The sequence below is a fragment of the Colletes latitarsis genome, chromosome 5, assembly GCF_051014445.1.
Source record: "Colletes latitarsis isolate SP2378_abdomen chromosome 5, iyColLati1, whole genome shotgun sequence".
Classification (NCBI taxonomy): Eukaryota; Metazoa; Arthropoda; class Insecta; order Hymenoptera; family Colletidae; genus Colletes; species Colletes latitarsis.
In genome coordinates this window covers 22,617,950-22,634,355 of record NC_135138.1, presented here as the reverse complement: position 1 = coordinate 22,634,355, position 16,406 = coordinate 22,617,950, and the positions used below count along the sequence as shown (strand labels likewise).

General features: G+C 44.3%; 1 protein-coding gene across 1 annotated transcript; it reads left to right on the top strand.

Annotated features, from left to right (window-relative positions):
• The first annotated feature begins 9,184 nt into the window (after positions 1–9,184).
• LOC143342000 (uncharacterized) lies at positions 9,185–15,970 on the top strand. Its single transcript, XM_076765480.1, is given in 4 exon segments — positions 9,185–9,376; positions 14,619–14,818; positions 14,882–15,346; positions 15,811–15,970. Coding segments are annotated over 4 exon segments (1,017 nt in total).
• The last annotated feature ends 436 nt before the right edge of the window (positions 15,971–16,406 follow it).

The window sequence follows — 16,406 nt, the reverse complement described above, 5'->3', positions numbered from 1 at the left end:
ATCAGCTTCCTCGTGAATTCTGCAACGACGTTCCAAGTCCTATACTCCGTCAGGGCCTAGCGATTCTTAAATAGATCAGCGTCAACAACGCGGAAGTCGAATGCGTAGAATTTTTATTAAATTTATTACCCACGATTGTTCACAAACACTGAATATAACTCAAAGGACCATATAGACCGATTATTTTAAAATTGGTGTAAGTCCATTTATTACAAAAATGAGATATCACGTGATTTATGCTTCATTCAGTGTAAACTCTTTATTTATAACGAGTTGTTAGGTTGGTGCAAAAATAATTGCGGTTTTCGCGACCAGAGGCTTCAGCATGTTAGCGTCAAAATGCTTTTTGAAGCTGAGACACATGTCGGGGTCGTACACGTGTCTCAGGGATCACTTGGTGTAAGGAATAACCTTAGGAAATTAGAGAGGATGGCCGATGCAATTAAGATCGGTGACACGTGTCAGGGTCAATGTTTATTATTAAGGAAAAGAATAAATGCATAGAATAACGAGACAGAGGCTTGGTCGCTCGAGAGAACCAGAAGTGGGATATCCTCAGGCACAGGGCGAGTCGGATGCGAATTGCGAACATCAATCGCATAAAGATATGCAAATTCAAGACAGCGCGAATGCGATGCCGCAGTCGGGTGAGGATCTGCTCTACATACTTCTGGAAGCCCGAAACCAGAATTTGAGGAATCTAATCGATGGAATTAAATCCTCTTCGAGTAAGGGACATGTTTCTCTATCTATTTTCGACCCTGACAAGCCTGATGCCGATACGCGAGCGTGGTGTTGTACCGTGGAGCTGTGCTTAACCGATCAAGACTTGCAAGGCGAAGCCCTGATCATGGCAATTGGTCGTGCCATGAACGGGACTGCATCTACATGGTTATCCCAAGTTTCGTTTGCTGGGATGACGTGACCACAATTTAAACAACAGTTTTTGATTCATTACGACTGTGTTGAAACTCCCGCAGCCGTTCTCATCAACCTGCTCAACGATCGACCAAAGGAAAGAGAGTGTCTAGCTGCATATGAAGCACGGCTGATGACCATGCTTACTTTATGATTGCACAGATTGTCTACAGAGCAGACCGCTGTAGCAATGGTACTGGCGCACCCGGCTCAATTTGATGGACGACTTCAGGGATTAGCCTTTACCACACAAATCAATTCAAGGGATAAGCTGCATCGTGAGCTACAGACATTCTCATTTTTGAAAAGAAAGGCGGCAGTAGCTTTGCCGTCATTAACTAAGGATTGTCCGGCGGATAGTAAGCGTTTCAAACCGTTTCTGCCTTCGAGAAACACTTGTCACTTTTGCGGAAAGCCGGGACATCGGATTAAGAACTGTCGTTTCAAGAGGGACGCGAAGAGGACATCAAACGTCATTTCTTCAACAGCCACTTCGGGGGAATTGCGATCTACTCTAATCATAATATGTTTCTGCTGCGGTGCAACTGCTCAGTATGCCTCCAAGTGTCACCAAGGAGCTGGCAAGGGTAGCGGTGGTGCAAGCAACAGTAGAGACTTAAACAGTGCAGCTTCGTCAAAAACCTTCCTTCCGTAACCCGTTCACAATTCGAATCAAAGCAATCATAAACGTGGACAGAAAGTAATACGAGAACAGATTGTGGAACAATACCTTACCGTGAATCCTTCCGTAAACCGTTTACAATTCGAATCAAAGCAATCATAAACGTGGACAGGAAGTAATACAAGAACGGATTGTGAAACATCCTGGCATCCTTATCGTGAACACTTCCACAACCCGTGTATAATTCAAAACAGATCAGGTCAGGCTACGACCAGATCAACAAGACTATAAAAAATCTCGTGGATTATAATACGAGATTTTCATTCAGCGGTGACTATAATCCACATCAGTCTGAATACTGACACGTATCACTACAATCAGAGGTCGTGTCCGAGGTATCGAGTCAGATTTTCGAACCTCCCTTGACTGCCGAACGGTTAAATCCCCACCTATAAGGGCCTTATTGACGAATTCCTTGGGTGGACTTGCCATCCTCCAGTCGGAGTTCGGGACAACCTTTGAGTTCCCGGCATCCGGCGACCAGTTAGAACGCGGTTCACTCATCGTCAGTGTGTACGGATACTGGTCGTAGAACTCCGCTCAAATAACGCCGTGGTGAACGTACCTTATTTGTCAGTCGCTGCATGCGCCGTTAAGGTACTGTACCACACCGTGCCCGTACGTATTACGAGAACGGTGAGAAGCCAAGGATTAGGCAAACAGTTGGAGCCTTACATCCTCCTGCTGTTAACCTCTCTAACGACAATCGAGACTTGCAGTTGTGGAAAAATCGAGATTGATTCTCGCCTTCCCAAACTGCAATCAAACGTTTCCTGGTTTAAAGGAAATGTTCACACATACAGTCCCCTAGCTTAGCTGCGTAACGCGGCGGCTGAATTCCCCGCTCGTGAGTGCGACAAGCACAAACAAGAGCGCGAGAATATTAAAACGAGACGGGCAACATGAGTAACGTTGTCACTTATTTACGCTTAGTTTTGTCTCTTTTGTTTCAGTACAGCGTAACGCAAACCGCTAGCCAACAGCCACTAGGTTTTTCCAGCCAGACACCGGCTAGACGTTCTGAACAAAAACACATTAGGAGTCGAAGTTGTGGTTTTTGCACTGAAAAGAAAATAAACGGCTTCCTCGAATTATCGACGAAGCAAAAATAAATTAAACGTGCAATTATTACTTTTCCAACATCCTTTCCCTCATGATCCGGACCTCCGTTAGACGAGGTCTTCAAATAAAATATTTGAACCCTACCTATTCTAACACAAGATCCTTCGAGCCGGATCAAAACGAGGTTGATTGGATCAGGAAAAGGTGCACAATCTTACACGTGTGGAATTACCCACGTGAGAGGTTATTTCGAGCGGTTTAGTCCTCGAAAACCCAACGGTGGCTGTAGCTAAACAAGCCACGTGGTCGGAGCTCGATCGAGCTCCCGAAACAACGATTACCAAAATTCGGAGGGGATCCTTGAGAGTGAGAACACTTCGAGGATCTGTTCACCTCCGGGGTGATCAATAATGCATGGCTGTCGGATGTGCAAAGACTGCATCATCTAAACGCGTGCTTAGAGGGATCGGCTCTAGCGACGATTTCTTCCATAGAAATCGTCGGTCGCAATTTCCCGGAAGCGTGGAAAAAGCTGAAGAGCAAATTTGGTCTCCCACGTCTAGTCACGAGAAAACTACTAGACAAACTTCTGTACATGGATCCCATTGATTTCAATGATCTAGCCAGCATGCAGCAAATTACGGTGGATTGTACAGAAGCCCTCGCTGCCTTCAGGAAAAAGGGAACCCTAGAACAACTAGTAGAATGGCTACTAGCACACTGGGCGAAGCAATACTTCACCCCTGAGATGGAGTTGAAATGTCAGAGGACTTTAGGCAACTCGCCCGACTATCCTACGTTCGAGGACGTAAGGAAGTTCGTGGATCGAGAGTCCTGCGCTCTGCTCTCCATGACCCAGGAGCGGTGGAATGAAGCTTTGGGGCTTCGAACCAAAAGTGCACGGAATAAGAAAGCCACTCGGGATACCGGTGCCGCTTCGAAACACGTGCGCAGCCATAATATTGTCCTAGACAACGTCCGAGCGGAAAAGCCACGGAAAACGGGTCACAACACAGGCAGGTTGGAGTCATGCCAACAAAGCCGTGCGGTTTCTGTACTGGGCCGCTCAAGTTGACGAAATGCGAGAACTTCGTGCGATTGACTGCAGAAATGCGCAGTCAATACGTAAGAAATCGTCGGTGGTGCATACAATGTTTGAGCACCACCCATATTTTTATTAATGTTCAAGGCATGGAGGAATGTGTACAGTCTATAATATTTTGTAACTATTAATTAAGAATCATAATTGTAATATTCAAACGACTTAATATTGTAAAGATTTTGCACGGAGAATGAAGCAAAGTGTTATCAGGAAGATAACACACTTCCGGCGAGCACGTCACTAGCCAACAGATGCAGCGTCAGCGAATTCCTGCGCGACGAAGAGCGCAACAGCCGAAGCATAGACGGCACTCCTCACTCCACAGATGCAACCTCAGCAGTCTTCACCTCACTCTAGCGACAGATTCGAGTGCAGTTTCAACTTGTTCAACCCATGGAAAATATTAAGCAGCCAATCAGCAACCTCCGTGGCCATAGCAGGACTCCACATGGAGTCAAAGACGACAATGATTGGTCCCCAAAATGTAAAAAGCAACAGCGGCAACCTCAACACAGCTTCGCTCAACTTCGCTCAGCTTCGATTCGCTTCTCTTCGACTTCGAGTTTAAGCTCCATAAATGGAGCAATAAATTCATCTCCGGCTATTGCCTGGAGTCCGATATACGCTCAGATCTCCGACTTGCAAATTCTATGTCAAATATTGTAACCAACATATATATATATATATTTTAAGAGTATACTTCAGCTTATACCAGATTTCATTGCTTCACGTTTAACTTCGAAACCTTAATATTCCCTAAATAAATACGAAGTAAAATTCATAACGATTTCAGTTCTTGAAAGTAAATTCGTAAATCCAAGGAACGGCCTTAAACATTACCTTTAACTTAATTTCAAACGTGATCTTTTACAACGACTCGTCCGTGTTTCCACTTCACCCGTTCTCGCCCTATAAAATCCATAATCGATCCAATACGCTGTCTATCGATGACTACCCAGGCACGGGATAGTCAACCACCCAAAAATCCTATCCACGATTCCAATACGCTGTCTATCGGTGACTACCCAGACACAGGACAGTGTAGAGAAATCAATTACCCGATCATCCCATTTTCGGTTCGATACGCTGTCTAACAGTGACTACCCAGGCACGAAGCAGGGTGGAAAACCGACAATCCGTCTAACCTCTTTAAATAAATATTACAGTCGAGTCATTATACCAATTCTCTTAATTATTTGCTGCGCTTGATGCCACTACATTACCGTAATGCCTAGGACACGTCGTGCGGGAAGGAAGTACCAGTTAAAGAAAATATTCAAGGAGATCTACGAGACCGCGGTCGCGGAGCGCTATCCGCTCGAAGTGAAAGCTTTACCTACAATTAAGTCAGTGATTTCAATACAAACGTCGTTAATTATGAGTGTGGTTTCTCTCACGCAATCCGGCACTAAAGAATGAGATTCTCTATCTTACGAAGTAAAACCCTGGCAGTCTTTCGCGATTCCAATACCAAACACCAACGGACCAGGCCAGACGGCAGCAGCGGAGAACGACCCCCGCTTACATTATTAACCTGCACAGTAGAGCATCGTATCAAGGTCGATACAGTCACCATATGCAGAGCAGCGAACCAAAATTGGTATGTTATCGACCTCAGTTCCGGTAACCAACTGGTCACCATCTTTACCCTCAGCAGAGCGTCATACCGCCGTCGTACTCGAACCGGTTCTTCGAACGAACAAAATTACAAATTTTGTAAGCCGTACTATGTGTTATCTTGCGTGAATTCCGGTCAGACGTGAACGTAAGTGCCACATGGTCCAAAAGATTACTCAGAATTTTGTCTAGAGCTCGGATCGTGTTTATTCCTTTTTTTTTATTCACGAACAATAACTGGGACGTGGCAAGTGCAACAGCCCCACGGCCTGTACGAAGTGCAGCGGGATGCACCATCCCCTGCTGCATTACGAAATACCACGGGAACCTCATCAAAAGCATCCGTCATCGGAAAAGGAATACGGTGATAAAGAGGAAAGGAGTTTACAAGCCCCACCTCGGCGGTATGCAAAGTTCAGGTCAAAGGCAAAAAAAAGTCAAATTCCAAAGCAGATACGACACACGTCTCGACGTAAAGCTGTACGATATTCAGTACAGCAGTATCGAGGCCTGTGCTATTGGCTAGAGCTCGAGTACGAGTCCGGTACAAGAAATGCTATGCGAACCGCTTATCGATCGAAATATTGAAACTTTGATTGGCACGGTTCTATACGCCCAAATTATTCGACTGAGATTTCGTCGAATAATACCGTCCAAAAGTCTGTTCTTCGGATGAGTGATTTCCAACTGATCATTACAGCGGACGAAACCTCGGAGGAAAAATCGTACCGTTCTCAAATCGCTGTTTAAAGCGATTACGAAGCTCGGAGAAACAGAAGAGATTCCCTCGACCTCTGTGCGAAACAAAGGTGAAGAATGATCCAATTTTCCGGAAAAACTGTCGTGGGATCTGCGGCGGGGTGGTTTTGTAAGTCTAGCTAACTCTTAATTACCCGAGACTGCAGGCAACGCTGGAAAATTTTCCATGTCGCAATCCTCGGTCTCTTAAGGCTGCGGAGGAAGCTGGACGCAAACCGAAAATTCGGGAGAAGAGAAAGAAAAAATCTCAGTTTCTCGCGGAATATGAGTCCATTGGGAAGGATGACTTGTACCAAGTCCATTATCTAACTTTGACTCGACTTTCCGCTATTTGCTTAAAATCAAAAATCCTCTTCTACCCCCCCCCCCCAAATTATTGGAAAATGGGAAGAATAGAAGTAAAATTCCCGGGCAAAGACAGGCACGTGCGGGTTGTTAAAGTGCGCACAGTCACTTGCATCTGCCACGCACCCGTTTGGTTGTCCAGGCGGCAGGGGAGGTGAACCCCTACGTGGCGCGTCCCCAGGTGACGGATAGGGGTAGCCGCTGGGATGGGATGCGGGGATGGGGTAACTAACCTGAGGAGGCTGGTGACCGCATCCTCGCATGGCATTCCGGAGGTCGGAGCGAAAGCTCCCGCAGACCAAACACCGGTATGAATGCTTTGCGTGGCTGAATGTGTGTGTGAGTGGCCCGGGGTATGGGATATTTGCCGTAGGTATTAACTAAGGCTGCAGGTTGGCCCGTTGGCTGCGGATGAGTCCAGCGGCCAACCTGGCCACCCAGCCGGCGGCTTACTCCTATATATCACGGGGCCGTGGGTGCTGGTGACCAGGCGCCTGCGGTTGAATGGGAATTCAATGGGAGCAGTGCCTCCCACCGGGAGGGGCCTGAAAAGGCACGACGCGGCGGGGGACTCTGTGATGTCTCGCTAGAGTTCCCGGTCCCTCGCCAGGCGTCTGAGGATGGTCATCGTGGGGTTTTAGTTGGTAAGAGTCCGGCACTACCCGCCGGCCCGCGTCCATGAGGATTTCCCCACGTACAAAAAAAAAAAAAGTCACTTGCACCTACACACGACCAATCACACGTCTGTATAAATTGCCCATGGAACAGTCGACACCCACAATAAACAGATGTGAAAACAGCTGTTGGTAATAACAACGATGTTGATTACCACGTGTCTTGCGTCTTCGATGACAAAACGGTGAGAAGGGAATCTATTCCCTACCACCTCCTTAACAATCAAGGAAGGGAGCAATTCGCGAGCGTCCTAGGCTTTAAAAGCAGAACCCGTAGGCCAAATTCGCTTAGTTCCAAGTCACACACGGAAGTAGAAATCAAAAAAAAGCAAAATGTCGTTTTTGAAGAGAGAAATACAATGACATTCCCGCAGGAGCGCAATCAAAGCCGGTACTTGGCACGAAACCTAGGAACACCTGGTCGAGATACAAGGCGGATGGCAGCTTACAATGAACGGAAATGGGAAGAGGCTGGAGCAAATTGGGCTGATGATGTGGATATCGCCGCAAAGAAGCAGTCCGCGTTTAACGGGTGCAAAAATCGATCGATGACACGTGTCGCAGAACCTCGTTCTCGAAGAGCCGAGAATGTTCCGCGGCACGCGTCGAGAACTTTTGCATCCGGCGCAAAGGAAACAAAAGGACGATCGGGACCAGGGGTAGGTAGTTGTTTTCGTATGTTTCGTCACAAAAGCTATTCATTTGGAGCTTGTTACGGATTTAACGACTCAAACTTGTTTAGGATCAATAAAACGTTTCTTTACAAGATGAGGAAAGGCAAAAAATATTTATTCAAATAACACGACAAACTTTGTAGGAGCAAAAAATGAAATATTAGCATTACAGGCATTCGTATCATTTCAGAAATTCAAAAAAACGATACAAGAATTTGCAGTTGAACAAAATATAAAGTAGCATTTCATGCCACCTAGATCTCCGCATTTTGGGGGCTTGTGGGAGGCTGCCATAAAATCCTTTAAACGACATTTTCACAAGACAGTAGGAGATAGTTTATTCACGTATGAACTGTTTTATACTTTTATCACTGAGATCGAAGCCATATTAATTCCCGCCCCTTGGTTCCACTGTCATCTGATTCTAATGACCTTGACGCGCTAACTCCAGGCCACTTCCTAATCGGTGATACGTTGACCAACTTACCAGAGCATGATTTTGCAGGAATACCAAATAATAGGTTGTCTTCGTGGCAACATATTTGCAGGAATTATACACAAGAAAGATATAAAAGCTTCTATGAATTTTAACTGTTTTATCTCAGCTAATCACTTGTGTACATTCTGTGTTATTTCACCTCACCGTTCAAAACATTACAAACAGATCTCCATTAGTGGAGAGACTAATAAGACAATTACAACACTTCAAATTCCGTCCCACAATTGGAATCACAAATCCTATCACACTCCACCATTACTCCTCCTTTCTAAAATCATGAATCTCAACGAGATTCCATCCATCCCTCAGATTTCTGCAGGCTTCATGACTCAAAACAAAGAGAAAATGAAACAATTTCTTACTCGCTTCCAAGAGGCGGGCCCAATTGAGGGTGTGCCTCATTCTGAATTCTTAGATTCAGAGGAGTGTTTATCCTCATCAGAGAAATAATATCAAATTCACGAAGGAGGGGATACTCCTTACTCAGGATCAAGAAGAACCAGACCCTGCATTAGTTATCAGGGAACCCCTTGTTCTCATTCCTGTTCTCCTCTTCTTGCATCAACAATCAGCTCTCTCATAGGACGAATCAATCCTAATCGCAGACGATCAGACAGTCGTCTTAGAAGATCTCCAATAGAAAAATTCGTCACACCTCCTGAAAATATGTATTTAAAATATTTAAAAGGAGAAGAAATCCTTACGGAAGTTTCATCTATTGCAATTGAAATTTTAATCTTATAGAGCAAAAACCAGACTGATCCCGAAATTATACAGTTTTGGAAAAGACATGGCACTCAGATATCCCTCTGGGGTCAGCAGAAAAGGTCAACAGTATTAACTCCACTCATCATGGAGATGAGACCAAGTCATGCAGTAGCAGGAGGATCTATGAAAAGAGTTGATATAGGTAAATCTCTTGTCGATCAAACCATGTATGAATCAGCTCTGATTAAGATCCAAAGCACTGCAGACTCAATGGGGGCAGTTCTGGTCGATACACTTTCTCAGAAAAAAGCTCACGAAGCTCAAACACAGGAGCTGGTAAATCAAGTTAATTCAGCGTCAAAAACGCTCTCTAAAACAATTCGAAAAATTGAAGCTAAGCAGCTTGATTACATTAGAGCAGAAACAAAGTACTTCCTCAAACACCTTAACCGGCCACCCAGACGTCTTCTGCTGAATCTGATGACTCCGAGATTGTTCCTCTCAGTACGGTAGCTGTAGACATTATAGAACAACCAGCTACTTACGAATACTCAGGAGTTACAGTAAGATTTGATTCTGATACAGTGACCTCAATTGATCCAACTCGTCCAGGTCTATTTCCTTTACGAAATTTACTTGGGGTCCCTTCTGCAGTAGGACGACAGTAGGTGAGAAAGGAAAGTTCTGGACAAGGGGCTCCGAGGGGGGTTGGGGAGGGGATGAAGAGGCCGAGGGGGTGGGGGAGGGGGGCCTGCGCGTCGGAGTAGGGGGCCGAGTGTCAGGGTGGGGGGTCGGAAATTAGTATCGACGGTCGGTAATTAGTATCGACGATAGGTAATTGGTATTAACGGTTGGTAATTACCAGAGGTTAGTAAAAAAGAAGGAGGGTAATTGCCTGGTGTCGGTAAAAAGAGAAGGGGAGAGAAATTAGATGCCACTGGTAAAAAGAAGTGGTAATTATCAGAGGTAATTATCAGAGATCGTTAAACAGAAGGTGGGGAAAGAAATTAGACACCTTTTGGCTATTTCGAAAAAGTGATATATTTAATTTTTTTTCACAATTCAGTGTGAGTATAAATTGTGTAATTCTATTTCACAAAATTAGATACAGTTTTTTTATTTTTAATTATTAATAGCATCATATAAAATGTTATCCAGCGCATATACCGACAGCTCGCAATCTGCAGGCGAATTTTTGTCGTAATATTCACGAAGGATTTTGTCAGCCTCACGTTTATGCATAATATTATTCCGTTTTAAAGTATTTGTAAATTGTTGGTATTTCCCACCGACATAGTGCGTATTTTGGCATAGCCACGAATATGCATGCTCGATGCACTGTTCCAGTTCGAATAAAAATAATAGAGTTGACGGTTTCATATACATGCAAGCGTCATGCAATTTTACTTGTATAATGTTCATGTCGCGCATTGCAACAACCGTAAGCACCAAATAACAAATTGATAATGATGTTGGAGAAGGAGCTGATAGCACATGTTGTTCGATATCCTCGCGTTTCTGGATAAAAGCCATCCATATCGAGTAAGACAGCAACAATGTATTTCCTCGAGTATCGCCAAGAATAATTTCCACGGCGGATACAGTCCTACGCCGATTGCAATATCCAACTACTTGTATGCTGTGGATGTGAGGGCAAACCTTCTTCCCAGTATATGAGGCGTTGAACGCTGTTTCTTGCTACTGTTACATATAGAAAAGTAAATAAAGAATAAAAGGTAAGTAATGACGATAAGTAATGACGATAAGAAAAAATGGTGATAATAATACTCACTCGTTGCTTGTGCATGCTATATCGCAAAGAATGCAGTAATTCATTTTTTCAGAAAAATTTGAACGTAGAATTCAATAGATAACGTTTCACGACGATACTATCTAACGAGTGGGAATATTGTGCAGCACTTAAATGCAACGTTGTACCATATCTACCAAGGGAAGCGGGTGGTGCGTAGTGGGGGGGGGGGGGGAGAAATTTTTTATATCACGTGTTCTTCTGCTCCGAAAAGTGCAACTTTTGCAAAAATGTCTTTTAGATTACCTTGAACACGTCTAAACATGCAACTTCTACAAAGCGTATAACATTACATTCGCAGGGTGATACAACTGTTTAAATATCGCGTGAGTCCGAGACGTAGAAACTCGGCCACGATGCCCGTATCTATATTGAATTCGCGTAATTCTAGGTGGTTGTGCTGACGTGGAAATTTTCCACCGTTCAGATTAGTATACCGCGGCTATTTACATGTTTCTTCAAGCTAGCTTCACCTGAATTCTCGGGTTTTGAAAGAAATTCTAGAAATTGTGTTGTTAGCGCCGAGAAAGAGAGAGAAAAGAGATCTATCGGAGAAAGATCGATAGACGAAACGCGGCGCGTAGCATCCCGGGTCTAGCAGCGCGAGGCATCGCTACCCGGTTCGACGCTTGCGCGACGGAGCCGGCCGCGACCGTCGCTGCTTGCAGATAGTCACGGTTCATCCTTGAGCCGCTGGCGATCGAGAGTGGACTCTGTGACGGTCACGTTCCCATTTACCTACGAGCTCCGAGGAGGATGAGTCGATCTCGCTCTTCGTAATAGGATCAGTTTGCGGACAAACAATTTATTGGAAAATCTCGTCATAGTGACTTGAGATTTCCCCCAGAGAAAGGACAATCTGCCTGACGTTGCAGCGATCGTAAGGCACGCCAAGTGTGAAGCGATCGTAGACGCAGGATTGTGATTGAACGTTGCAGTTCGTGGACGCGACTGCGACGTTGGAGATTCGGTGTGGATCGCCTTGAGTCTTTTTCCAATTATCCGGTTGGAGCTACTGAAGGGCTGATACCGACATAATGGTATCGCCTGGTGGTAGTTCACCGTTCATAGAGGTCGTACGAAACCCACTGGAATCACCCATCCTGTGTACCACGGAGAGTACACCGACCGGTGAGGTGGAAAGTTTCAACGACCAGATTAGAGCTATACGGCGTAGGAGCAACCGGAAGATAGATATTCAGGAAGGATATCATTTCGTGGTGCTCTGCGTGCATCGGGCGTCGGAGAACCCGCTCCAATATACCGTCGTGAGGGGACAATAGGTAGAACCTAAGCGTACGGTGGAGCAAAGAGTTCAAAGAGCCTTCCTTCCATCACTACACCCACTACCAGCTGTGAGTCGACCACACTGGGCTGTGAACGTAGAGTGGTAGGAATTGCAGGGGATTGAGTCCTAAACCGGTGAGCTGCAGGCCAGTTTCTCGGAATATAGGAGCCTCCGTCGAGGTAGTCACGGCTGGCTGCCGGGCGTTCCTTTAATGAAGGAATCGCCGGCTTGGCAACCACGTGAGCATACCGCAGGTTGCTCCTGTGGAACCGCCGTCGAGGAAGCCGAACCAGGACAAAACGTCCTCTTGCGTGGGTGGTACAAACACCACCCGCACGGGGAGCGTGCTCGCGGGATATAGCCTCTTGGAGCCTTACAACCTCCATTTGGTTTCCCGTCCGTGGCATTGCGAAGAGAACCCGGTAGAACGGAGGAAAACCTCGTCTACCCGGTTGTGCGCGTCGGTGAGATCGTAAGAAACGAATCTCATCGATCAGAAAGAGAAGAAAATACAGTCCACTAGCTAGAGCGCTAGATAGCCAGCCAGCTCTCCCCTCCAAGCACACCAGGCTGTCGCTGGAGCGCGAGAAACAACTGACGAGCGCGCGAATGTAGACTTGTCCGCAGAAATATTTATTAGACGGATTCTTTTGTTACAGAAAGCCTCCGCAGTAGAGAAAAAAGGAGACTGAAAAGAGGAGACGGGGCCAAAGAAAGAGCCACCGTCCAAGTTTTTGTTTTCGTTTTTTCCTTTTGAGATTACATTTTGTATCTGAATTTTCATTTATATTTTTGTAATAAAAAATTTATTGAAAAACTTGTAACAATTTCTCTCCCTGTCTGTTTCTTCATCCGGACCCACGTTAAAGTCCCTTAGTACTTTAACAACAACCAAATAATATTCTTCGCGACACAGATCATTTTTACGTTCACACTGTACCCAATAATTTTATGGGATCCACGAATTGTGCGAGCTTTTGGGTCCTAGCCATTTTACGTACACACTGTTCACCTTCTTATTTTATGTCGCATGTTCTTCTTATGCGAAAAGCGCAACTTTTTTGCAAGGCGTTTTAGATTACGCCGAACACGTGCAAAAGCGCAACTTCTGCAAAACGTATACACTGCATTCGCAGACAAAGAATTCTGTAATATATATATGGAGAGCCTTACCGTGGGGAAGAAATTAGATACCATGTTTTGATGATTTAAAAATATGATATATTTATTAAAGCAATGAATAATTATGTTACAAAACATTCCTTTTATGGATCCACGAATTGTGCGAGTTATTGAGCCCCAACCATTTTTTACGTACACATTATTCCCCTTCTTACTACTTTATGTCGCATGTTCTTCTTCTGCGAAAAGCGCAACTTTTTTGCAAAGTGTTTCAGATTACACTGAACATGTGCAAAAACGTATACAATGCATTCGTGGACGAACACGCGCAAAAAAAAAGCACAACCTCTGCAAAACGTGTAACATTGCATTCGCGGACACAGATTTCTGTAATATATCGCGAGCATCACCGAGAGCATCATCGGGACAGTGATTTTTCGTAATATATCGTGTGCATCACTGTACACATTAACACAAAAGACGACAGTATAGATCATCAAGAGCAGGAGCTGTACGAGCAGGCCGCTCAATTAAGGTCGAAGGAAGAATACAATTTATGGGAACATCGACTTGGCGACTATCTCAATTCGTTGGAAGAACGAAGCCGAATCAAGAGACTGCGACTCTCAATCGGTGAAAAACAATCATTGGTTGCTCGTATGGTAAGATTAGAAAGTCTAAAAGATTCGACACGCAATGTGGGTGCATGTGGGTGCTGGACATAGTGCAAGACTCAGATGGCATGAAATTGATACGGCTTTCGTTAAGCGTATATTGATCGATGCGGTGATAAATTCTAACCACATAGAGCCTCGCATTTTTCTTGAAGATGCGTGGGACATTGTAGTCGATCATGTGCGGAACATTGTGCTGAAACATGATAGTGTAAAAATAAATGCTATACTTAACGGTGAATTTGTGGCTGGTAACAAATGCGCAAACAAAAGTGTTAACACGAAAAACTGTGAACTTTCTCGCTTGTCTGACCTACGCGAATGGTATGATTTACGCGTCATCGAACCCATTCTAGCATCCTTAGACGAGTTTCAGGAACGCGATAGTGGGTGGGCGCTGTCGCGTATACTCAATTGAATTGTTAATGTAAATAAATATATGCCGATGCATGCGGGATGTATCATACAATTACCGCGACAGATACGACTAAAGAAAGCTGTAATCAATGTATGCTCGGTGGCAATGCATGTTTCGCATGGTCGGTGGTGGCTGCTCTATATCCAACCGAAAGTCACTTATCTCTGGCATCATCATATCCTCATTATATGACAGTGTTGAATATCCAGGATATTGAATTTCTAATGACATTGAACCAAATTAAAAAGTTTGTACATGTCAATAAGATTTCCATCAATGCCTATACCACTGAGAATAAGAAGGTGTTACCAATACGAGTCATCGATAAGAAGATGGAGAGGCATGTCAATTTGTTGTATTTAGAAGGAGCAAACGACGTGGGACATTTCGCATGGATTAAGAACTTATCTCGCCTCATATGCACACAATTGAGTAAACATAATGGCAGGAAATACTTTTGTGATAGGTATGTATATAATAAATCTTTTAAATATTTTATGTTAGATAAAAATTATGTCTCTTATTGCAGATGCTTACACTACTTTAGTTCGAATGAGAAGCTGGAAGCTCACACCATGGATTGTGAGAAGATGAATGATTGCGCAATCATATTGCCAAATGATGATGGCAGTAAGTGGCTCAGCTTCAGCAACTATAACAGGAAAGAGCGTGTTCCGTTTATCGTATATGCTGATCTGAAATGCATCCTGGAGAAAACGGATACTGATCGAGAAGCGTCAAGATACACGTAGTAGCATCATCGAGTATTTAGTGTGGGATATTATGTGCGGTGCTCGTACGACGACTCGTTATCTACGTTTCAATGTCGTCACGATCCTGATTGCGTATCATGGTTTGTGAGACAACTTCAAGATTTGTCACATCGTGTAAAGTCCATTTTATCAGCCAATGTACCCATGGAAAATTTATCAGCTGAACAATTACAAAATTTTAATACGGCAACACACTGTCACATATGCGAAACACCGTTTACGTGAGATGATAAGCGGGTACGCGATCATTGCCATTTGACACGTCGGTACAGAGGTCCTGCGCATTCAAATCACAATCTAAATTATAAAGATGCGGTTATGATTCACATTTTATTATCAAGGAGATAGCCACCGCATTCGAGGGTGATGTCACTGTATTGCCGATAACAAAAGGGAAGTACATTTCATTTACAAAATACGTTGAAAACGCAGATGAAGAATCGAACTTGTGCAAGCGCATAAAATTGCAATTCATCGATTCGTTTAAATTTTTAAATACAAGTCTCGAGAAATTGGTATCTTTTCTTAGTAAAGATAAACTTGAAATTACACGATCCGAGTTTCAAAAATTATTTGCGGAAGATTTTGATTTATTGACGCGGAAAGGGGTGTTTGCGTACGAGTACATTGACTGTGTCGAAAAATTGGACCAATCATGTTTACCATCGCGCAATTCATTTTACAGTTCCTTGACTGGCGATACTGTATCTGAAAACGACTACGCACACGCTGTCAACGTGTCGATGCAGTTATCCATTGAAACGCTCGGCGAGTATAGCGATTTGTATCTGAAGACGGATGTCTCGCTGTCCTATTCGTCGAACGTGGTATACGTGGTGGTTTAAGTCAATGTTCTAACAGGCGCGCACGAGCCAACAACAAGTACATGCAGTCGTACGATCCATCGCAACCGTCGTCATATTTAATGTATCTCGATGTACATAATTTGTACGGCTGGGCAATGTGTCAAACATTATCATACGCCAATTTTCAGTGGGTCAATAACAAAGATGTAGATGTAATGACCATAGCGTTAGACTCAACCACGGGGTATATTTTGGAAGTCGACCTGGAGTATCCGCATCATCTGCATGATTCGCACACTGACATACCGTTCTGCCCAACACGTGATAAACCGCCTGGCAAGCGCCAGAAGAAGCTCCCCGCGACTCTATTCGATAAGAAGCGTTATGTAATGCACTATCGCAATCTGCAGAAATGTATTCGTCATGGCCTTCGCGTAACTGAAGTTCACCGCGTATTACAGTTTTCCCAATCCCC